The sequence below is a fragment of the Phascolarctos cinereus genome, unplaced genomic scaffold, assembly GCF_003287225.1.
Source record: "Phascolarctos cinereus isolate Bilbo 61053 unplaced genomic scaffold, phaCin_HiC Scaffold_5;HRSCAF=322, whole genome shotgun sequence".
Lineage (NCBI taxonomy): Eukaryota > Metazoa > Chordata > Mammalia > Diprotodontia > Phascolarctidae > Phascolarctos > Phascolarctos cinereus.
Window position 1 is genome coordinate 457,766,863 of NW_027555958.1, and position 16,035 is coordinate 457,782,897.

General features: G+C 42.0%; 1 protein-coding gene across 1 annotated transcript in view; it reads left to right on the forward strand.

Moving 5' to 3' along the window:
* The window catches only part of C8A (complement C8 alpha chain), a 95,090-nt gene extending 79,613 nt beyond the window's left edge, over positions 1–15,477 (forward strand). Inside the window, exons 11-12 of the mRNA XM_020976904.2 lie at positions 3,510–3,732; positions 15,201–15,477. Of these exons, the coding sequence (XP_020832563.1) occupies positions 3,510–3,732; positions 15,201–15,352 (375 nt within the window). The 3' untranslated portion in view covers positions 15,353–15,477. The remainder of the gene's footprint in view (positions 1–3,509; positions 3,733–15,200) is intronic.
* Positions 15,478–16,035: the final 558 nt, after the last annotated feature.

The following is a 16,035-nucleotide window of genomic DNA, read 5'->3' on the forward strand; positions in this document are numbered from 1 at the left end:
TCCTATTTTCAGTTTTTATGTGTTGTCTCTCTCATTAGATTGTAAGTTTATTGAGGTCAGGGACTGTCTTTTGCCTTTCTCTGTTGCCCCCAGTGCTTAGCAGAGTGCTTGGCACACAGCAGGTCTTTAACAAATTTCTTATTGACTGAGGATGGGCAAGTGAGTTAGATTAGATTACCACTGAGGTCCCTTCCAACCCTGTAATTTTATGACATTCTATGATTCTCTGATATTAGAGATTATAGGGTCAAGTAACCTCATTTTACAGATAAGGAAACTGAAGTGCTAAGAAATTCAATGACTTGGCTGTAGTCACATGGGAACTACTTGTGGGTAATGAGTTTTATTAACTAGAATTTTTAAAAAAAGAGGGAATAATCAGGTAAGGCTCTATGGAGATGGAAGGTTTAACTTGACAGTGAAGGATGACTAAACCTTATTTGGGCAAGTAGACAAAAGAGAAGGATAAGTCACTTCATCTTCCTTTGGCTTCAGTTTCTCCACCTATATTATTAATCAAAGGAATGGTTTTGAATTCTGTCTTTCTCATTTCCCACCTGTGTCTCTGGATAAGTCACTTCAACTTTGGGCCTCAGTTTCCTCATTTGTCTATGGGTAAAATGAGAGGATTGGACTGGATAACATCTCAACGTCTCTATAGCTTTTAATCAGGGGTCCTATGGTCAGATGATTCTATAACTTGGATTGAAATCTTGACTCTACTACTTCTTAGTTGAAGTCATGACCCTTCACCTGCTTAATTTCTTTAACATAAAATGAAGAGTTGGACTAAGTGAACTTGAGGGTTCTTACATTCCATAATTGTTCTCCTAATCTTACCTTCCTCCTTAAGATTTTCCCCCTCCTTTCTTCCTCTCCTCTCCTCTCCTCTCCTCTCCTCTCCTCTCCTCTCCTCTCTCTCCTCTCCTCTCCTCTCCTCTCCTCTCCTCTCCTCTCCTCTCCTCTCCTCTCCTCTCCTCTCCTCTCCTCCATCCCCTCTCTCTTTCTCTCTCTCACCTTCTCACAGCAAAGCTGAGCAAACAATGATGGGGGAAACATGATGCAAGTAGCTTGAGCTCTCTCTGACCCTCAACCCCATTAACAGGGTAAATGGAAAATTGTCCTACAGGCTGCATCTGGCCCTGAAGATAAGAGGCTCCATTAGTGAGAAACATCTTTTCCTGACTGCCACCCTTGCAGCTGTAGGGTGACCCCATTTCTTCTGCAAACTCCCCAGGAATTGGTGGCCAAATTCTCTGCAATCTTCCTGGAAACCAGTTGGCAACCTCTCAGTTGGCTGTCTGAGAAGCCCTGCAATTATGCCTGTGGCTTCAGGCCACTGATGGGCTGCCCTATCCTCCTGGAAAATTCCTTATCTCAGTCCCAGGTTTATTTGCTCGAGGTCTTTGTGCAGTTTTCCAGGGCTCCATTCAATGTCATCAATAGTTGTCTGCTGGTGCTCTCATCATACCTTTTGTTTTGCAAGAAGGAAGTTTCTCTTCTTTTTAGGTCACATCAGACAATAGCGCTGGGCATCAAGACACATGGGCTCTATTTCTGGCCTGGTCACTGACTAATTGTGTGGCTTCAGGCAAGTTCTTTCTCTGGCCCTCACTTTCCTCATTTGTAATAAAACAATTTAACCAAATGATCCCTAAGATAGGAACTTTCTAGATAAGAAATTAAAGGTTCTACAACCATATACAATGACCTAAAAGGGACCTCAGAGGCCATCTAGTTCAACTTTCTTTTATTTGACAGATGAGGAAACTGAGGCACAGAGGTCAAGTAATTTGCTCAAGGTCACAATGATAGTAAGTAGCAGAGCCAGAATGTGAACATGGGTTGTCTGACTCCAAACAGCACTCAGAGTATCAGGGGCTTGTACATCTAGAGTTTGAAGAGAACTCAGAGGTTATCCAATTCCCCCCTTTTACAGATGGGGAACTTGAGGCCAAGGGAAATTAAATGACTTATCTAAGATAACACAGGCAGTAAGAAGTCAACTCAGGACTTAAACTCAGATCCTATATCTTTGAATTAGGGACAGCTAGGTAACATCACATTGCATGGAGCACTGGGCTTGGAGTCAGGAAGATTCATATTCATGAGTTCAAATCCAGCCTCAGACAGCTTCTAGCTGTGTGGCCCTGGCAAGTCACTTCATCCTGTTTGCCACAGTTTCCTCATCTGTCAAATGAGCTGGAGAAGAAAATGGTGAACCACTCCAGTATCTCTGCCAAGAAAATCCTAAATGAGGTCATGAAGAGTTGGACATGTCTGAAATGACCAAACAGCACCAAAAAGAAATCTTTGAATTATCATGTAACTTAAAGGGTCCTTCAGAACTTGGAGTTATGAAACCTAGACTCCTGACATGGCTAGTTCCATCACTTATTGCCTGTGTGATTGTGGGGAAAGTCACGTTGAGTCTTTTCTCAAACTCACATATTGTGAGGATCACAATATTCACAATGTCTACTTTACAGGTGAGTAAACAGGATCAGAGCAGTTATGTGATTTGCCAAGGTCCCATAGCTACTAAGGTCAATGGTAAGATTGAATTCAAATTCTTTGTGTCCAGTCATAGGACTCCTATTATACTATGTTGCTTCAGGGTATTAGCAGCTGGATGGTGCACTAGGCTTGGAGTCAGGAAGACCTGAGTTCAAATCTTGCCTCAAGTACTTCATAGCTTGAGCAAGTTACCAAGGCTCTCTTTTCCTCAGTTTCCTCATTTGTAAAATGGAGATATTAATAGTACCTACCTCAGTAATATTGTGAGCCGCAAATGAGATAATATTTACAAAACACTTATCACAGTGCCTGGCACATAGTAACTTATATAAATGTTGGCTATAAATAGGTAGTAGTAGTAATGGTGGTGGTGGTGGTGGTGGTGGTGGTAGTGGTGGTGGTGGTGGTAGTAGTAGTAGTAGTAGTAGTAGTAGTAGTAGTAGTAGTGGTAGTAGTAGTAGTAGTAGTAGTAGTAATAGTAATCCAAAACCATTAGGAGAGGAGAAGATGGTGGGAGTCCAAGATCATTGTTTAAAATATTTGATGGATTACAATGTAGCAGAGGTAGTACAGAGGACCCCATGCCTTATTGAGGCTTCATAAGGCAAAACTAGGATCAGTGGGTTTCTGCCTATTCTACCAGTAGAAAGCGGATTTCCACATGACAGTGAATTATTTGACATTTGCATTTTTGTGGCCCCTGTATCCCGTACATACTTGGTGCTTAATGTATGCTTCTTGACTGATTCACTGTTCAATCTTCCCTTTTGTTCCATTTCTAGTAAAGCGAAAGTTCCTTAGACAGGGACTGGACTTCCTTTTCTCTTTGTATCACTAATGTCTAGCACAATGCCTTGAACATAAGAAACACTTAATACTTGTCGAACTGAATTGAATTGCCCAAGGTTCCTTAAGGGGTTTAAACTCTACTCTTCTGACTCCAACTTCAGTGTATTTTATACTGTCCCAAATGCCTCTCCTGTTTCCAACAGCTCCTGCCCATCTTTGCTGTGTTACGTCAAAGCAACCTGGGCCACCATGAACGCAAATGGCAGAACATGAGGAGGGCACTGGATGAGTACCTGGCAGAGCATGACTCTTGCCGTTGTGGGCCCTGCATGAACAATGGTGAGCCCATCCTTGAGGGTACCAACTGCCTGTGCCAGTGTCCCCAGGGTCGATCTGGCCCTGCCTGTGAGAGAATGGAGCAACAGGGTAAGTAAGGCAGACCTTCCAAAAGCCCTCCTGTCTCTCCTCTTCCCCATTCTCTTCTCCCCTTGCAGCAGAGATGAGCCCCCTGGAGTCCAGAGATGGCTTTGTACAAAATGTCAGAGTTACTCTGATTTTACTTTGGTGAACTCAGGCTTCCCCTTTCCACTTCCTCAAAGTCTTCTCTGTGTGAACATGTACCTCCTTCTAGTATCCTCCTTCATCTAGACTCTGCCTCTAACCCTGGTCTTCAAGAAAGGAGCTAAAAGGCTCTTTGAAACCCAGGTGGAAAGAACTCCTAAGGATCATAGCATCCCAGCTCTGGTGCTGAAAAGAACCTTTGCACATAGCTAGTGTACCATCCTTTTATAGAGGAGGAAACTGAGGCTCAGAGCAGGAAAGGGTCTCTCTGAAGTTCCATGGGCAGTAATTCAGGTTCATACACATGTCTCCTGGTGTCAAATCCTGTGTTCTTTCCACTAACCTCTATTGTGGCGCTAATTTAACTCATAAAATTGGATTTCTCCTTTCCCAAAGCTGCACACCACCCTAATTCAGGCCCTAATTGCTTTTCACCTCAATTGCTTCTCAGGTGTTCCTTATACAATCAGTTCCTGCCCCTCCCCCTCCAACCCATCCTCTAACCTCTTGCCAGATGACTTTTCCTTTAGAAAATGAGGAAGGTATTTGGTGGAATGGAAGGCATCCACCTGGTGGTTCCAAAGTCAGACTATATAGTATTCATTTACTCTAAAAGACAGTGTCTTATAGTGTGAAATGCCCCCTTTTTGAAGTAAAGAGACCTGGATTCTTGTCTCATCCCTAAATTCCCAGAACTAAACACTCTGAATCTATGAACCTAATTCCTATCTCCACCACTTATGAGCTGGGTCACCTTTCGTAAATCACTTTCTTTGCTGGGCCTCCGTTCCCTTATATAAGAAATGGGAGTAATAATTTTTCTATTTCCTACCTCATGCATGGAGGTAGCTAGGCGGCTCAATGTATGGATTGCTGGACCTAGCATCATCAAGATCGAAATTCAAATCCCACCTCAGCCACTTACCAGTTTTGTGACCATGGCAAGTTGCTTAATGTCTGACTCAGTTTCATCATCTGTAAAATGGGGATAATAATACCATCTATTTCCCAATGATCAAATAATATTTCTAAAGCTCTTTGCAAATCTTAAAACACTATATAAATGCTATTATAATTATTATTGGCTAAACCATCAGTATTATATGTTGTTTGATGATGGAGTGAGATAATGTGAATAAAACCCTTTGGAACCATAAAGGGTTACAGAAATGTTGTTCTTATTGTTGTTGATGATGATGGTGATATGGATTGGACTTAGTCTAGGATTTCCTTGTTCTGGGAAACACCCAGATGAGGAAACTCCCTCTACCAATGTAGTTGAGTGCCAGCTCGGCAAAGTATGGAATTAGCCATTTTCCTAGAGAACTAAGAGGTCAAGTGATTTGCCCCAGGTCAGTATGCACCAAAAGCCTGACCTGAACCCAGCTCTTCCTTGCTTTGAGCCTGGCTCTCATTCACTACTCATACTGCCTCTTAATAACAATAATAATAAATGTAATATTATTATTACTATTATCATATAGAAATGCAAGGAAATAGCTAAATCCATCCCCAAATGCACACCCAAAGCCTTTGGTCCTGGCCCCCAGTGAGAACTTTCCAAATGTAGAGAGATCTACCAGAAGGGAGCCAAGTCATGTGGACATGGGATGAGAGGCAGACTTTCCCCAGCATACTGTCCCTGAAGCCCCTGCAGCAATCACATTCTAAAATGCTGCAATCCTCTCATTTTCTTCACCTTGGCCCCTTGTGTCTCTGGGACAAAACCAGATGAGAGCAGGATTATTTGGAAGTTGTTGTTTTTAATTGTCTTTCTTGGATGGGCAGAGAGAGCCTAAATATGTCCAGTAAAGAAGGTGCAAGCCTGGCAGTGACACCAAATGAATGGATTGGAGCTGTTTAGAGCTGGTCAGTAGCCAGGACAGTGAGACCCTGCCAGGGAACATGAAAAACAATGACTTTTGAGAGTTTCTACCTCAATCTTTAGTAGAGATAACAAGGACAGGCTGAGAAAGGTCTTTTAAGTGGCCAGCTGCTATGTTCAGCAGAGACCAAAACAAGTCATTTTATACACATAGTGCCAGCACTGGGGAAAGGAAGGGATGGGAGATGTGAAGGTATTTGCCAGGTTATTGGGGTGCTCTTCCAGTGGCCCTGGTATGTCATGCTGGATTTGTATTAAAGGGATTGAGCTTCAGTTGATTTCTGACATCCAATTTTGAGACTGTGCTAAGCAGAGGATGGCCCTGCGAGGCCCATGAGACAATTAAATGGGGATTTATCCGAAAAAAAAATAAATCTATGCTTGGAGAGGCAGAGCTGAATCATTTGGACCTATTATCATGGAATGTCAGAGCTGGGAGGGAACCTACAAAGTAGAAATTTAGAATTATAAGGGGCTTTAGATAACCTTTAATCCAATCCAATCATTTTATTGATGAAGACTCTGAGCCTAAGAAGGATCAGTGATTCACTCAAAATTATACACATTGTTAGTATCAGAGGTGGATTCAAACACAGATCCTTTGACTCTAAGTTCATCATGATTGAACTTCATAGATTTGTTCTTCTTGATATGTTCTCTTGGGGCAATGAGAAGAAGTTGCAAAGAGAGAAATTCAGACTTGATGTCAGGAAAGCTTTCTAACAATGCCAACCATCCCCAAATGGATGGTCCATCTAAAGAGGTGGTGGGTCTCCCTCATTGGACATCTTCAACAAGAGGCTACATAAGCCCCATTGCACATGTCATGGAGGAGATTGCTTTTGGGAGATGGTTTAAGCTAACTTCTATGATTCTGTGATTCCCATCATATGGAAAGAGGTGAGCAAAGGCTCAGAGGGTTTTTCATAACTTCCCTTAGCTATGTTCTAGAGACTCAGGGCCTCTTTACTTTGGCATTCCAGTAAACCCGCACTTGTGAGAACTCCTCCTTCACATTGTCCAAGAACAGATATATTTTGCTTCTAGACAAAACCACCTTATTTTCTTTTTCTTCTTTCAAGTTTGTTCTTTTTCTAAGACTTGCAATATTTCAGTGCCTCCTATTCCTTCTTTTCAATTATACATCAACCATATCAAATTGTCATAAACAATTCACAATAGACTCTTATGTATCTCCATAAAGCCCAACTGGGATCCCTTAGTGGTGAGGTTAGTGGGGATGGGCTCTGGGCTGAAGAGAGATGGTCATTCTGAAGCTTTGTACACTTCAGGCATTTAAGAAATACTTGTTTTTGAAGGAAGAGAGGCAGTACCAGGAAGTGGGGTCCAGGGCAAGGATAAATGTTATCTATCTAAAATTTGTTTAAGGAGCTGTTCTATCTTTCACAACTGCCCTTAGACGCAGATCAAGCTGCAGAATATAAGCAGCATTGATTCTGAGTAATTCATTTCACTCCTGAGTCTCAGTTTCCTCATCTGTAAAATAGGAATAATTTCTATAGTATCAACCTTAAGTTAGTGAGATCTCTCTCTATATAAAGTGTTTTGAAAACTTGAAAGTACTATATAAATCTCAGTAATTGATGTTATTTTTATTGGGATTATAAAATCAAAGATCTAGAAAGGACCTTAGAGGCCATCTTGTCCAACCACATCTTTTTTATAGGTGGGAAAACTGAGGCCCAAAGAATTTAACTTCCACCATGTAGCAATTTATTATCATAGCATTTCAGAGTGGATTGGAATGCAAAGTTAGGGTTCAGGTGGCAAGATTGCAAACCCCAAAAATGGGCTTGGTTGGGAACAGGTAATTAGCACCAGATGTAGGAGGAGGCATTCATAAGCAGATCCAGATGTTTGGAAAAAGGTCTTGGGGTCCTCTAGTGATATCAGGCTTGGATGAAGCTTGGGTAGGGGGAATTTCTTTATCACAACCACAAACTGGTGGGAGAGTCTAACATTAACTAAGGCAGCAGGAGGATGACTCAACGTCCCTGTAAGAGGGCAAGAATTCATCCTATCAAAAACTGTGGGCCTTACCCATTTGACATGGAGACAGTGGAAAGTGGAAGGATGCTTCTATGGTTATTAGAACTACTTAGCCCAAGGGACTCCACATTGGAGCCCTAGCACTACAGTATAACAAACGGTAATGAAGCAAGAACATAAAAAAGAATCAAGTTTATGATTATTGTTCCCTCCCTCCAGTGGAATAGGTGCCCCTCGAGGGCCTGGATTGTTTGCTTCTTTTGTCTTTTCATTCCAACTCAAGTCATATGACTCCAAATTTAGTGCTCTTTACATCATAGAATACGTCAGAGTCTGACTATGGAGACTGGCCCACAGCAGGTGCAGCATAACTGCTTGTTGAATAACTGACTCTAAAGGGGAATTGATTCCCTGAATGGGCAGGATTTGGATGGGACCAGGATAGGCTGGAATTTACCTTTTTAGTAGAATGATAATAATATCAATAAAAAAGAATAATAATGATCCAACAATGTCCAAGAGTTCACAAAGCACCTACCACGTACTAGGCGCTGTACAAGGCATTGGGGTTACAAGAAAAAAGAATGAAGCAATCTCTCCCCTCCCCCACAAGGAGATCACTTTGTTATACTATGGAGCCCATCTATAACCTACACAATAAATGGACATCCAGCCTCTTCTTGAAGGCCTACAGTTGCAGAGAAAACCAGTCCCTTCCCCTTTTACATAGCTCTAATTATTAGAAAGATTTTCCTTATAATCAGATGTAATTTGCCTCTAATTTTCATTCATTGCCATCTGGGGTCAAGCAGGACAAGTCTAATCCCTTTAGCATGTGAAAACCTTTCAAATACTTGAAGAAAGTCACCATATCCTCCCCCGAGTCCCCTCTTCTCCAGGATAAACATACATGGTTCCTTCAAGATATCTTCATATGACATGGACTCAAAGCCCTTTACTACTTGGGTTGTTTTTCTCTGGATGCTCCAACTTAACTAAATTCATATTAAACCACAGTGCCTAAAAAGCAACAACATATTCCAGATGTGGCCAGACACTGTAGAGGGTGGGGAATGGTCAACTCCCCAGGCCAGATGTTTTCTCTCTTTTGATGTAGCCATTTGCTGGGTTGTACCACAGGCACATATTGAACTTACATAGGCCATTTTCCAATAGCCACAGCCCCAGTACTGCCAGGATTGTTAATTTTCTTCCTGTTATTTTTGAGTAAAGTACTCTGAAAGCTGTGGAGCCCTCTAAAAGTGTGAGTGAGACTTCTTGATATTTTCCAGAAGGTTAGAGACTAACTAACATGACCTTCTGTTCCCTTGGATTAACAATAATTTTTAGAGGCAGGGGAACCAGTTTTGTACTTGCAAAGATTTGCCTCCAGGGAAAATGTCACTGTGATGGTCTGCCTAAAACTGTGTTCCTCATTTTGGCATCTCTCCAAAAGAGAAGGGGGAAAAAAGGAAAATACTGAAAAAGAATGAAGCAAAGAAGCTAGTAAGGAGGGAAGGAAGGAATGAAGGAGAGGGAGGAAAGAAAGAAAGGAACAGAGAACTAGGGAGAGAAAAGAAAGAAGGAAAGAGGGAAAGGAAGAAAGAGAGAAAGAAGGAAAAAGGAAAGCAAGAAAGAGAGAGAAAAAGAAAGAATGAAAGGAAGGAAGGAAAGAGGGAAGGAAGGAATATGGACTATAGATGTATAAAAAAGGCACATCATTTCCCTTTAGAAGGCTGATACTTTGATCAGGTAGGAAGAGACCAAACGTATCATGGCTTAGGAATTATCAGAAAGGAGATTCAGTCAACAAACATCTATTTGTTAAACTTACTCTGTAGCAGACACTGTGCTAAGTCCCTGGGAGAGGAATTGTGATTTCATTGGTATAGGTAATGCTCTTTGTCAGTGCAAATTAACACTTTCTCTGTAACTTGGTGTCTTAGAGAGTTACTTAACACTGAGAATGCAAGTGACTTGCCCAAGGTTGCACAGCCCATGTTGTCAGAGTCTGGACTTGGACTTAATTCTTCCTGACTCAAAGGCTGGTTCTCTGTCCACCATTCCAAAGCCAAAAGTGAGAGAGTCTTTGCCCTCAAAGATCTTGTGGCTTAATGAGGAGATAATAGGTACATATTTTAGTATACACAAGGTGGACCCAAGTGGATTGCAGGGAGGGGTGGAGAGGTCAGTACTGGCATTGGAATCGGGGTGTCAGAAAAGGATTCATGGAGAAAATAGAATGGGAGCTGAATCTTGAAGGAAACTTGAGATTCTAAGAGCCTAGAAGAGGTGGGGGTTCATTTGAGAAATGGGGGCAGCCAGTGGCCAGCCATAGAGATGGGATCAAGTGAAGGCAGTTAGGCTACTCTACAGAGTGTGGGAGTTCAACAAGACCAGAAGAGTAAGTAGGGGCCAGGTTGTGAAGGGCTTTGAATGACATTTGGAAGAGTTTACATTTCATCTTAAAGGATATCCTAAAATAGCAAGCCACTAGGGCTGGTCAAGTTGGTATGGATGCCATATTGTCGAATTGTTTGCTCTCATTCACTCCCATGAATGAGTGACATTAGTGGCGTGAAACCCGGCCTCAGAGACAGGGATTGCTTAGTCCCCATGTCACAGGGAATGAATTATGTGACCTTGGACAGTCACTTTACTTTCTTATGACCTGGTTTTTTCATTTATAAAATAAGGAGGTCAGACAAGATGATATCTCAGATCCTTGACAGCTCCATCAGTCTAAGTTCTGACATTGAACATCAATTTAACAAGCATTTATTAAGCACCTACTATATAAGAACCACTGGGATACAAAGAAAGGCAAAAACATGGTCTCTGCTCTCATGGACCTCCGAATCTAATGGGAGAAAGCACGCAAAAAAACAGCATTAAGAAACACCTCACATTGAGGTGAAGACAAAGGACAGAGAAGATAAAGCCCAAGGAAGGGATAAGTCATTAAACCTATTGCCTCAGCTGAGGCAACGTGATGTAGTGGATACAGAACTGGACCTGAAATCTAGAAGAGCTGGGCTTAAATCTTGCCTCTGATATTTAATGGTTTGGTGACCTTGAGTGCATTCCTTAAACTTTGCGTATCTAAGTTTCCCCATTTGTAAAATAAGAGGACTGGACTTGTTCTCTATAGTCCCTTCAAGCTTAAAAGGTGCTAAAATAAGGCCTCTTGTAGAAGACACTTAGCTGAGACTGGAAAGAAGTCAGGATGTTGGGAGGCAGAGACAAGGAAAGACACCATACCAGTCATGGGGGGCAACCAACAAAAATGCTCTAAGTCCAGAGATGGAGTGACCTGTTTGAGGAGGAGCAAGGAGACCAGTGTTATAGAATAGTCAAATGGGCCTCCTGGATTCGCAGAGAGAAGATTCCATGGGTTGAGAGAACAGAGATGTAGGGGCCCATGGATTCACATTGCACGAGGACAGTGAGGCCAGCAGAGATGGGAAGCTCAAAATTTCATCAAGGCTGAAATTCTGAAGATGAAACAAAGAGAAACAATACCAATGAGAGGAAAGGGAAGTTGTCTAAAGAGATTGATGTGAATGGGCAGGCAACTTGTCAAGCAAACGCTGATTTTAAAAAGATACAACCAGAAGATGGAAGCAAAGACAGGTAATGGAGGATCGATACAGAAGCAGGACATAGTCCTAGAAGAAAAATGGCTGGAGCCCTGAGCCCTTGAAGGAGTCAGGAAAACAAAGAAGAATAACAGCAATGACAAAGAAAAGGGGATTTAAAAATCCATATTGGAAAAAAGAGGGGAATAAAGAAGGGGGCGAGAGGGATACTTTCAGTGGATCAAATGATTCTGGCCAAAGGGAAACCATGGCTGCTCAGCTCCTATTTTGTCTGTTTTCTCTGCCGAGAAGAATGATCTTTGGATTGGTAAGGATGGAACCAAAATGGCTAATTAGCAGTTGAAACTCATGATTAGAAAGCCGGTAATTAGACATCCCTGAGCTTCATTAGGGGAATTCAGACCTCCAGACGAAGATGAATTGTATTGTATGACTGGAAAGAGGTCAGGGATGTTGGGAGGCAGAGACAAGGAAAGACACCATACCAGTCTGAAGGAGAGGCTGGTGTGGCGGCTGAGTTTTGGCCAATGATATTTGGAAGGTCACGTAGAATAGGAGAGTGGAGAAAGGTGAGCATTGTCCTAATGTCCAAAAAAGGGGCCCTAAAATCTAGAGCTAGAGCTGAAAGGGAACCCAGTGGCTGTTTAGTTCAGCCCTTTCATTTAACATAGACAGATACTGAGGCCTCATGATGAGAAGTGACCTATGTAAGGTTAAACTGGAGGGACACATCAGTGGGGGATCTTTACCCAAGCCTCTTGACTCGAGAGCCAGCACATGTTCTCCCTATACTATAGCATAGACCAGTCTCTAAACTACAGGTCATAGAATGTGGGCTCCCTGGGAACAGGGTTTGTCTTGCTTTTTGGTTGGTATCCCCAGCACTTGGCACAGTGGTCCACACATAGTAAGTGCTTAACAAATGCTTCATTCATTCATTCATTCATTCAGTGATCTTGGCTTTAATTCTTGACAAAATTCTAGAAATTCTGTCATTGACATGATGGTTAGTGAACATTTAGAATAGGAAGCCATGATAACAAAATCAGCCATGGATTCAATCAAAAACATAGCATCCCAGATTTATTGACTTTTTAGACAAGGTTAGTGGACTTGTTTGAATATCTTTGTTATCTTTGAATAGGAGAAAGCTTTGGATACAGCATTTGATAAAGTCTCACATACTTTTCTTGTGAAAAAGATGAAGAAATGTGGTGTAGACAGTTAAGGCTAGCAAAGTGCTTTACAAGTATTGTCTCATTTTATCCTCACAAAATCCTGTAGGTAGGTACTATTATTATCCCCATTTTACATTTGAGGAAACTGAAGACAGTTGAAGTGATTTGTTTAAGGTCACACAGCTAGTAAGTGTCTAAGGCAGAATTTGAACTAAGGTCTTCTTGCTACAAATCCAGCACTCTATCCACTTGGCCATCTAGCTGCCTTTAAATTCAATTACTGTGATGAATTGAGTCACAGAATTTCAGAGATCTGAGGGAATTCAGGACTTACTTCCTAGATCATAAATCTACAGTTGCAAGAGGAAGCAGAAGTTACCCATTCCCAAGCTTTAATTTTGTAGATGAAGAAACTGATGTTAAGGGAGAAGTGGCTTCCCCAAGGCTACACTTGTAACTTTAGAAGAACTTGGATTTGAACTCTGGTCCCATGGCTCCGAATTCTGTGTTGGGTGCTTCTGCACCCCAAGGCTGAGTAATTTTGTCCGACACGTGACTGGTCAAGAATTTCCTCACACACAGTCTATTATAATTTCTTTTTAAATTTTGTATTGATGTGCTTTGTTTTACAGCATCTACAATTCCCAATTTATCCTTTCCCCTTCCCCTGGCCCCTCCGAAAAAACCATCCCTTTATAACAAAGTATTTATAAAGAGGGAAAAAAGAACAGTATAGCAAAACTAACCATCATATTGTGTGTTCTCTCCCCTAAATAGAGCATGAGCTCCTTGAGAGCAAGGCTGTCTTGTTTTTTCCATTTGTGTCTCCAGAGTGTAGCAAGGACTTGTGTTGGAATATTAGCTGTTGTTCAGTCTGTTTTTCAGTCATGTCTGACTCTTCGTGATCCCATTTGGGGTTTTCTTAACAAAGATATTGGAGTGGTTGGCCGTTTCCTTCTCCAGCTTATTTGATAGATGAGGAAACTGAGGCAAACAGGGTTAGGTGACTTGCTTAGGGTCACACAGTTAATGTCTGAGGCCAGATCTGAACTCAGGAAGATGAGTCTTCCTGACTCCAGGCCCATCTCTACCTAGCTATTTATGTGAATTACAATCTATTGATATTTACCATATTAGAAATTTAAATGTCTTGTTATTGATATAAAAATAGTTTTGGCTTCATGGACTCCTTGAAAGGGCCTCAGGAACCCCTAGGATTTCCCAGACCACACATTGAAAACTATTGAGCTAGTCCAATCTGTACTTAAGTGGTAATCATTTTTCTAATGAAAAAAAAAAACCACAAAAAACCCACAACCCCCCCCCCAAAGTAGCTATCGAGCCTGTGCTTGAAGAAGTCTAAGGAAAGGTACCCTGTCATCTGATGAAGTGGCCCCCTCCACTCTGGGGCAGCTCTAATGGTTAGGAGGTTTTTTCTGACATCAAATTGAGATTTGCTTCCTTTTACCTTCTCCCAAATTGCTCCTCGTTCTGCTCCCTCTTGCTCTAGGAAAGTGAACTTTGATCCTTAACTCACAGCATGTTAAAGCTGAGAGGCCTTTAGAGATCCTTTAGTCTGGGGAAGTGTGGTGCATATACATATGTGGTGCATGTACATATACAAATATATGTATATATATATATATATATATATATATTTCTATTTCTCCTGTTTATAACGATATCTCTGTAACTATGGATGCATGTATGTGTGTGTGTGTGTGTGTGTGTGTGTGTGTGTGTGTGTGTGTGTGTGTGTGTGTATGGGTGGATGGATGTATTTATCTAAGATCTATTTCCTATCCATGTTCCCAGACCTTCTGGAATCTGTCTATGGACCCCAGCTTACCAACTCTTGGTTCAGATAGACAGGTGACAGCCAGCTCATGATGATCCCTTGGTTTTAAATGCCCAGCAGAAAAGTTAATATTTAATATTTAGAATTGAAGAACCTGTGTTCCGAACTCAGCTCTGAAACTTGCTCCTTGTGCCACCTTGGGCAATTTATTAGCCGACCTGGTCTTCAGTTCCCTTCTCTGGGCGAGATGGCTTTTGGAGGTTCCTTCCAGCTTCAGCTCTAGGATACCTATTCTCTTCATCATCCTTGATCCATGACATTGACTTGTCCTCTGGTGCCTGTCACATGTTTGTCATTTTAATTGTATTTTTTTCTTTCCAATAAGACTTCATCTGTAGCCCCTGAACTCTAGGGCCAGTGTTCTCCCTGCATAGAGATTAAAGGGGTCCCCAGGAGGGAGTGTGTTTGTGCATTTTCCAGCTTGGCAGCCTTTGCATGTCTTTTGTGTGGATTATTGCAGGTCCCAGCTCATTATTCAAGAAAAGCCTTTCTGCACCCTCTGAATTCCTCTATCTGTCTTCCATCCCGCCGGTGCCCTGCCAAGTGCCTGGGCTGCAGCTACAATTCTAGTTTTGAGAGATGGGGTATGAGCCAGCTTGCTGTGGCTCCACTCAGAGGGAGGTCAAAATGAATTGGGGGGCAGGGAAGCCAACAGTCTCAGTCTGATACACTGCTTTGGCCCCTAGAGGAAAATTGGAATTCAGGCTAGGGAAACAGACAAGAGGAGCAATGAGCTTCTGTGGAGGGAGGATTGAGCATGGGATGAGATTTGGTTTAATCTTTCTGGGAAATCTTCTCTGCAGGAAGTCCTGCTGTGGGCCACTGGAGTTGCTGGAGTCTCTGGTCCCCCTGCCAGGCAGGCAAAAAGGAGAGGTCAAGAAGCTGCAGCAACCCAGCTCCCCAGAATGGAGGGGTCTCGTGTCAAGGATCCAGTATCGAGAGACAGGAGTGCTGAGGGCCTCAAGGAGGGCCTTTGCTTGACCTCTTATCTGTCCAGAGTGCTGAATGTGGCCACCTCTCTCCACTGCCCCCTATACTTAATTGGCAATAATAATAATATAATAAATTCAACAAATTTTACAGAGTACTTTGCCTTAAATCCAGGACTTGGAGGAAGGTCAGGAAAGGCTCAGGTAAGAGGTAGTGTTTGGGCTGAAATATATACAATCACAGCAATGTATATATGTGTATCCATATATGTTTATGAGTGCATATATATATGTACATATACAAATATATGTATATATATATTTCTATTTCTCCTGTTTATAACGATATCTCTGTAACTATGGATGCATGTATGTATGTGTGTGTGTGTGTGTGTGTGTGTGTGTGTATGGGTGGATGGATGTATTTATCTAAGATCTATTTCCTATCCATGTTCCCAGACCTTCTGGAATCTGTCTATGGACCCCAGCTTACCAACTCTTGGTTCAGATAGACAGGTGACAGCCAGCTCATGATGATCCCTTGGTTTTAAATGCCCAGCAGAAAAGTTAATATTTAATCCTGGTGGCAATTGAGAGCTAATGAAGGAGTTTCTAGAGCAGGGGATGGGGGAAAGTGGGAGGTTGCAAAATAGGCTAACTATACTAGTAAAAAAAGAAAATTTAGTTATGAAAGAGGGGTATCAAAATA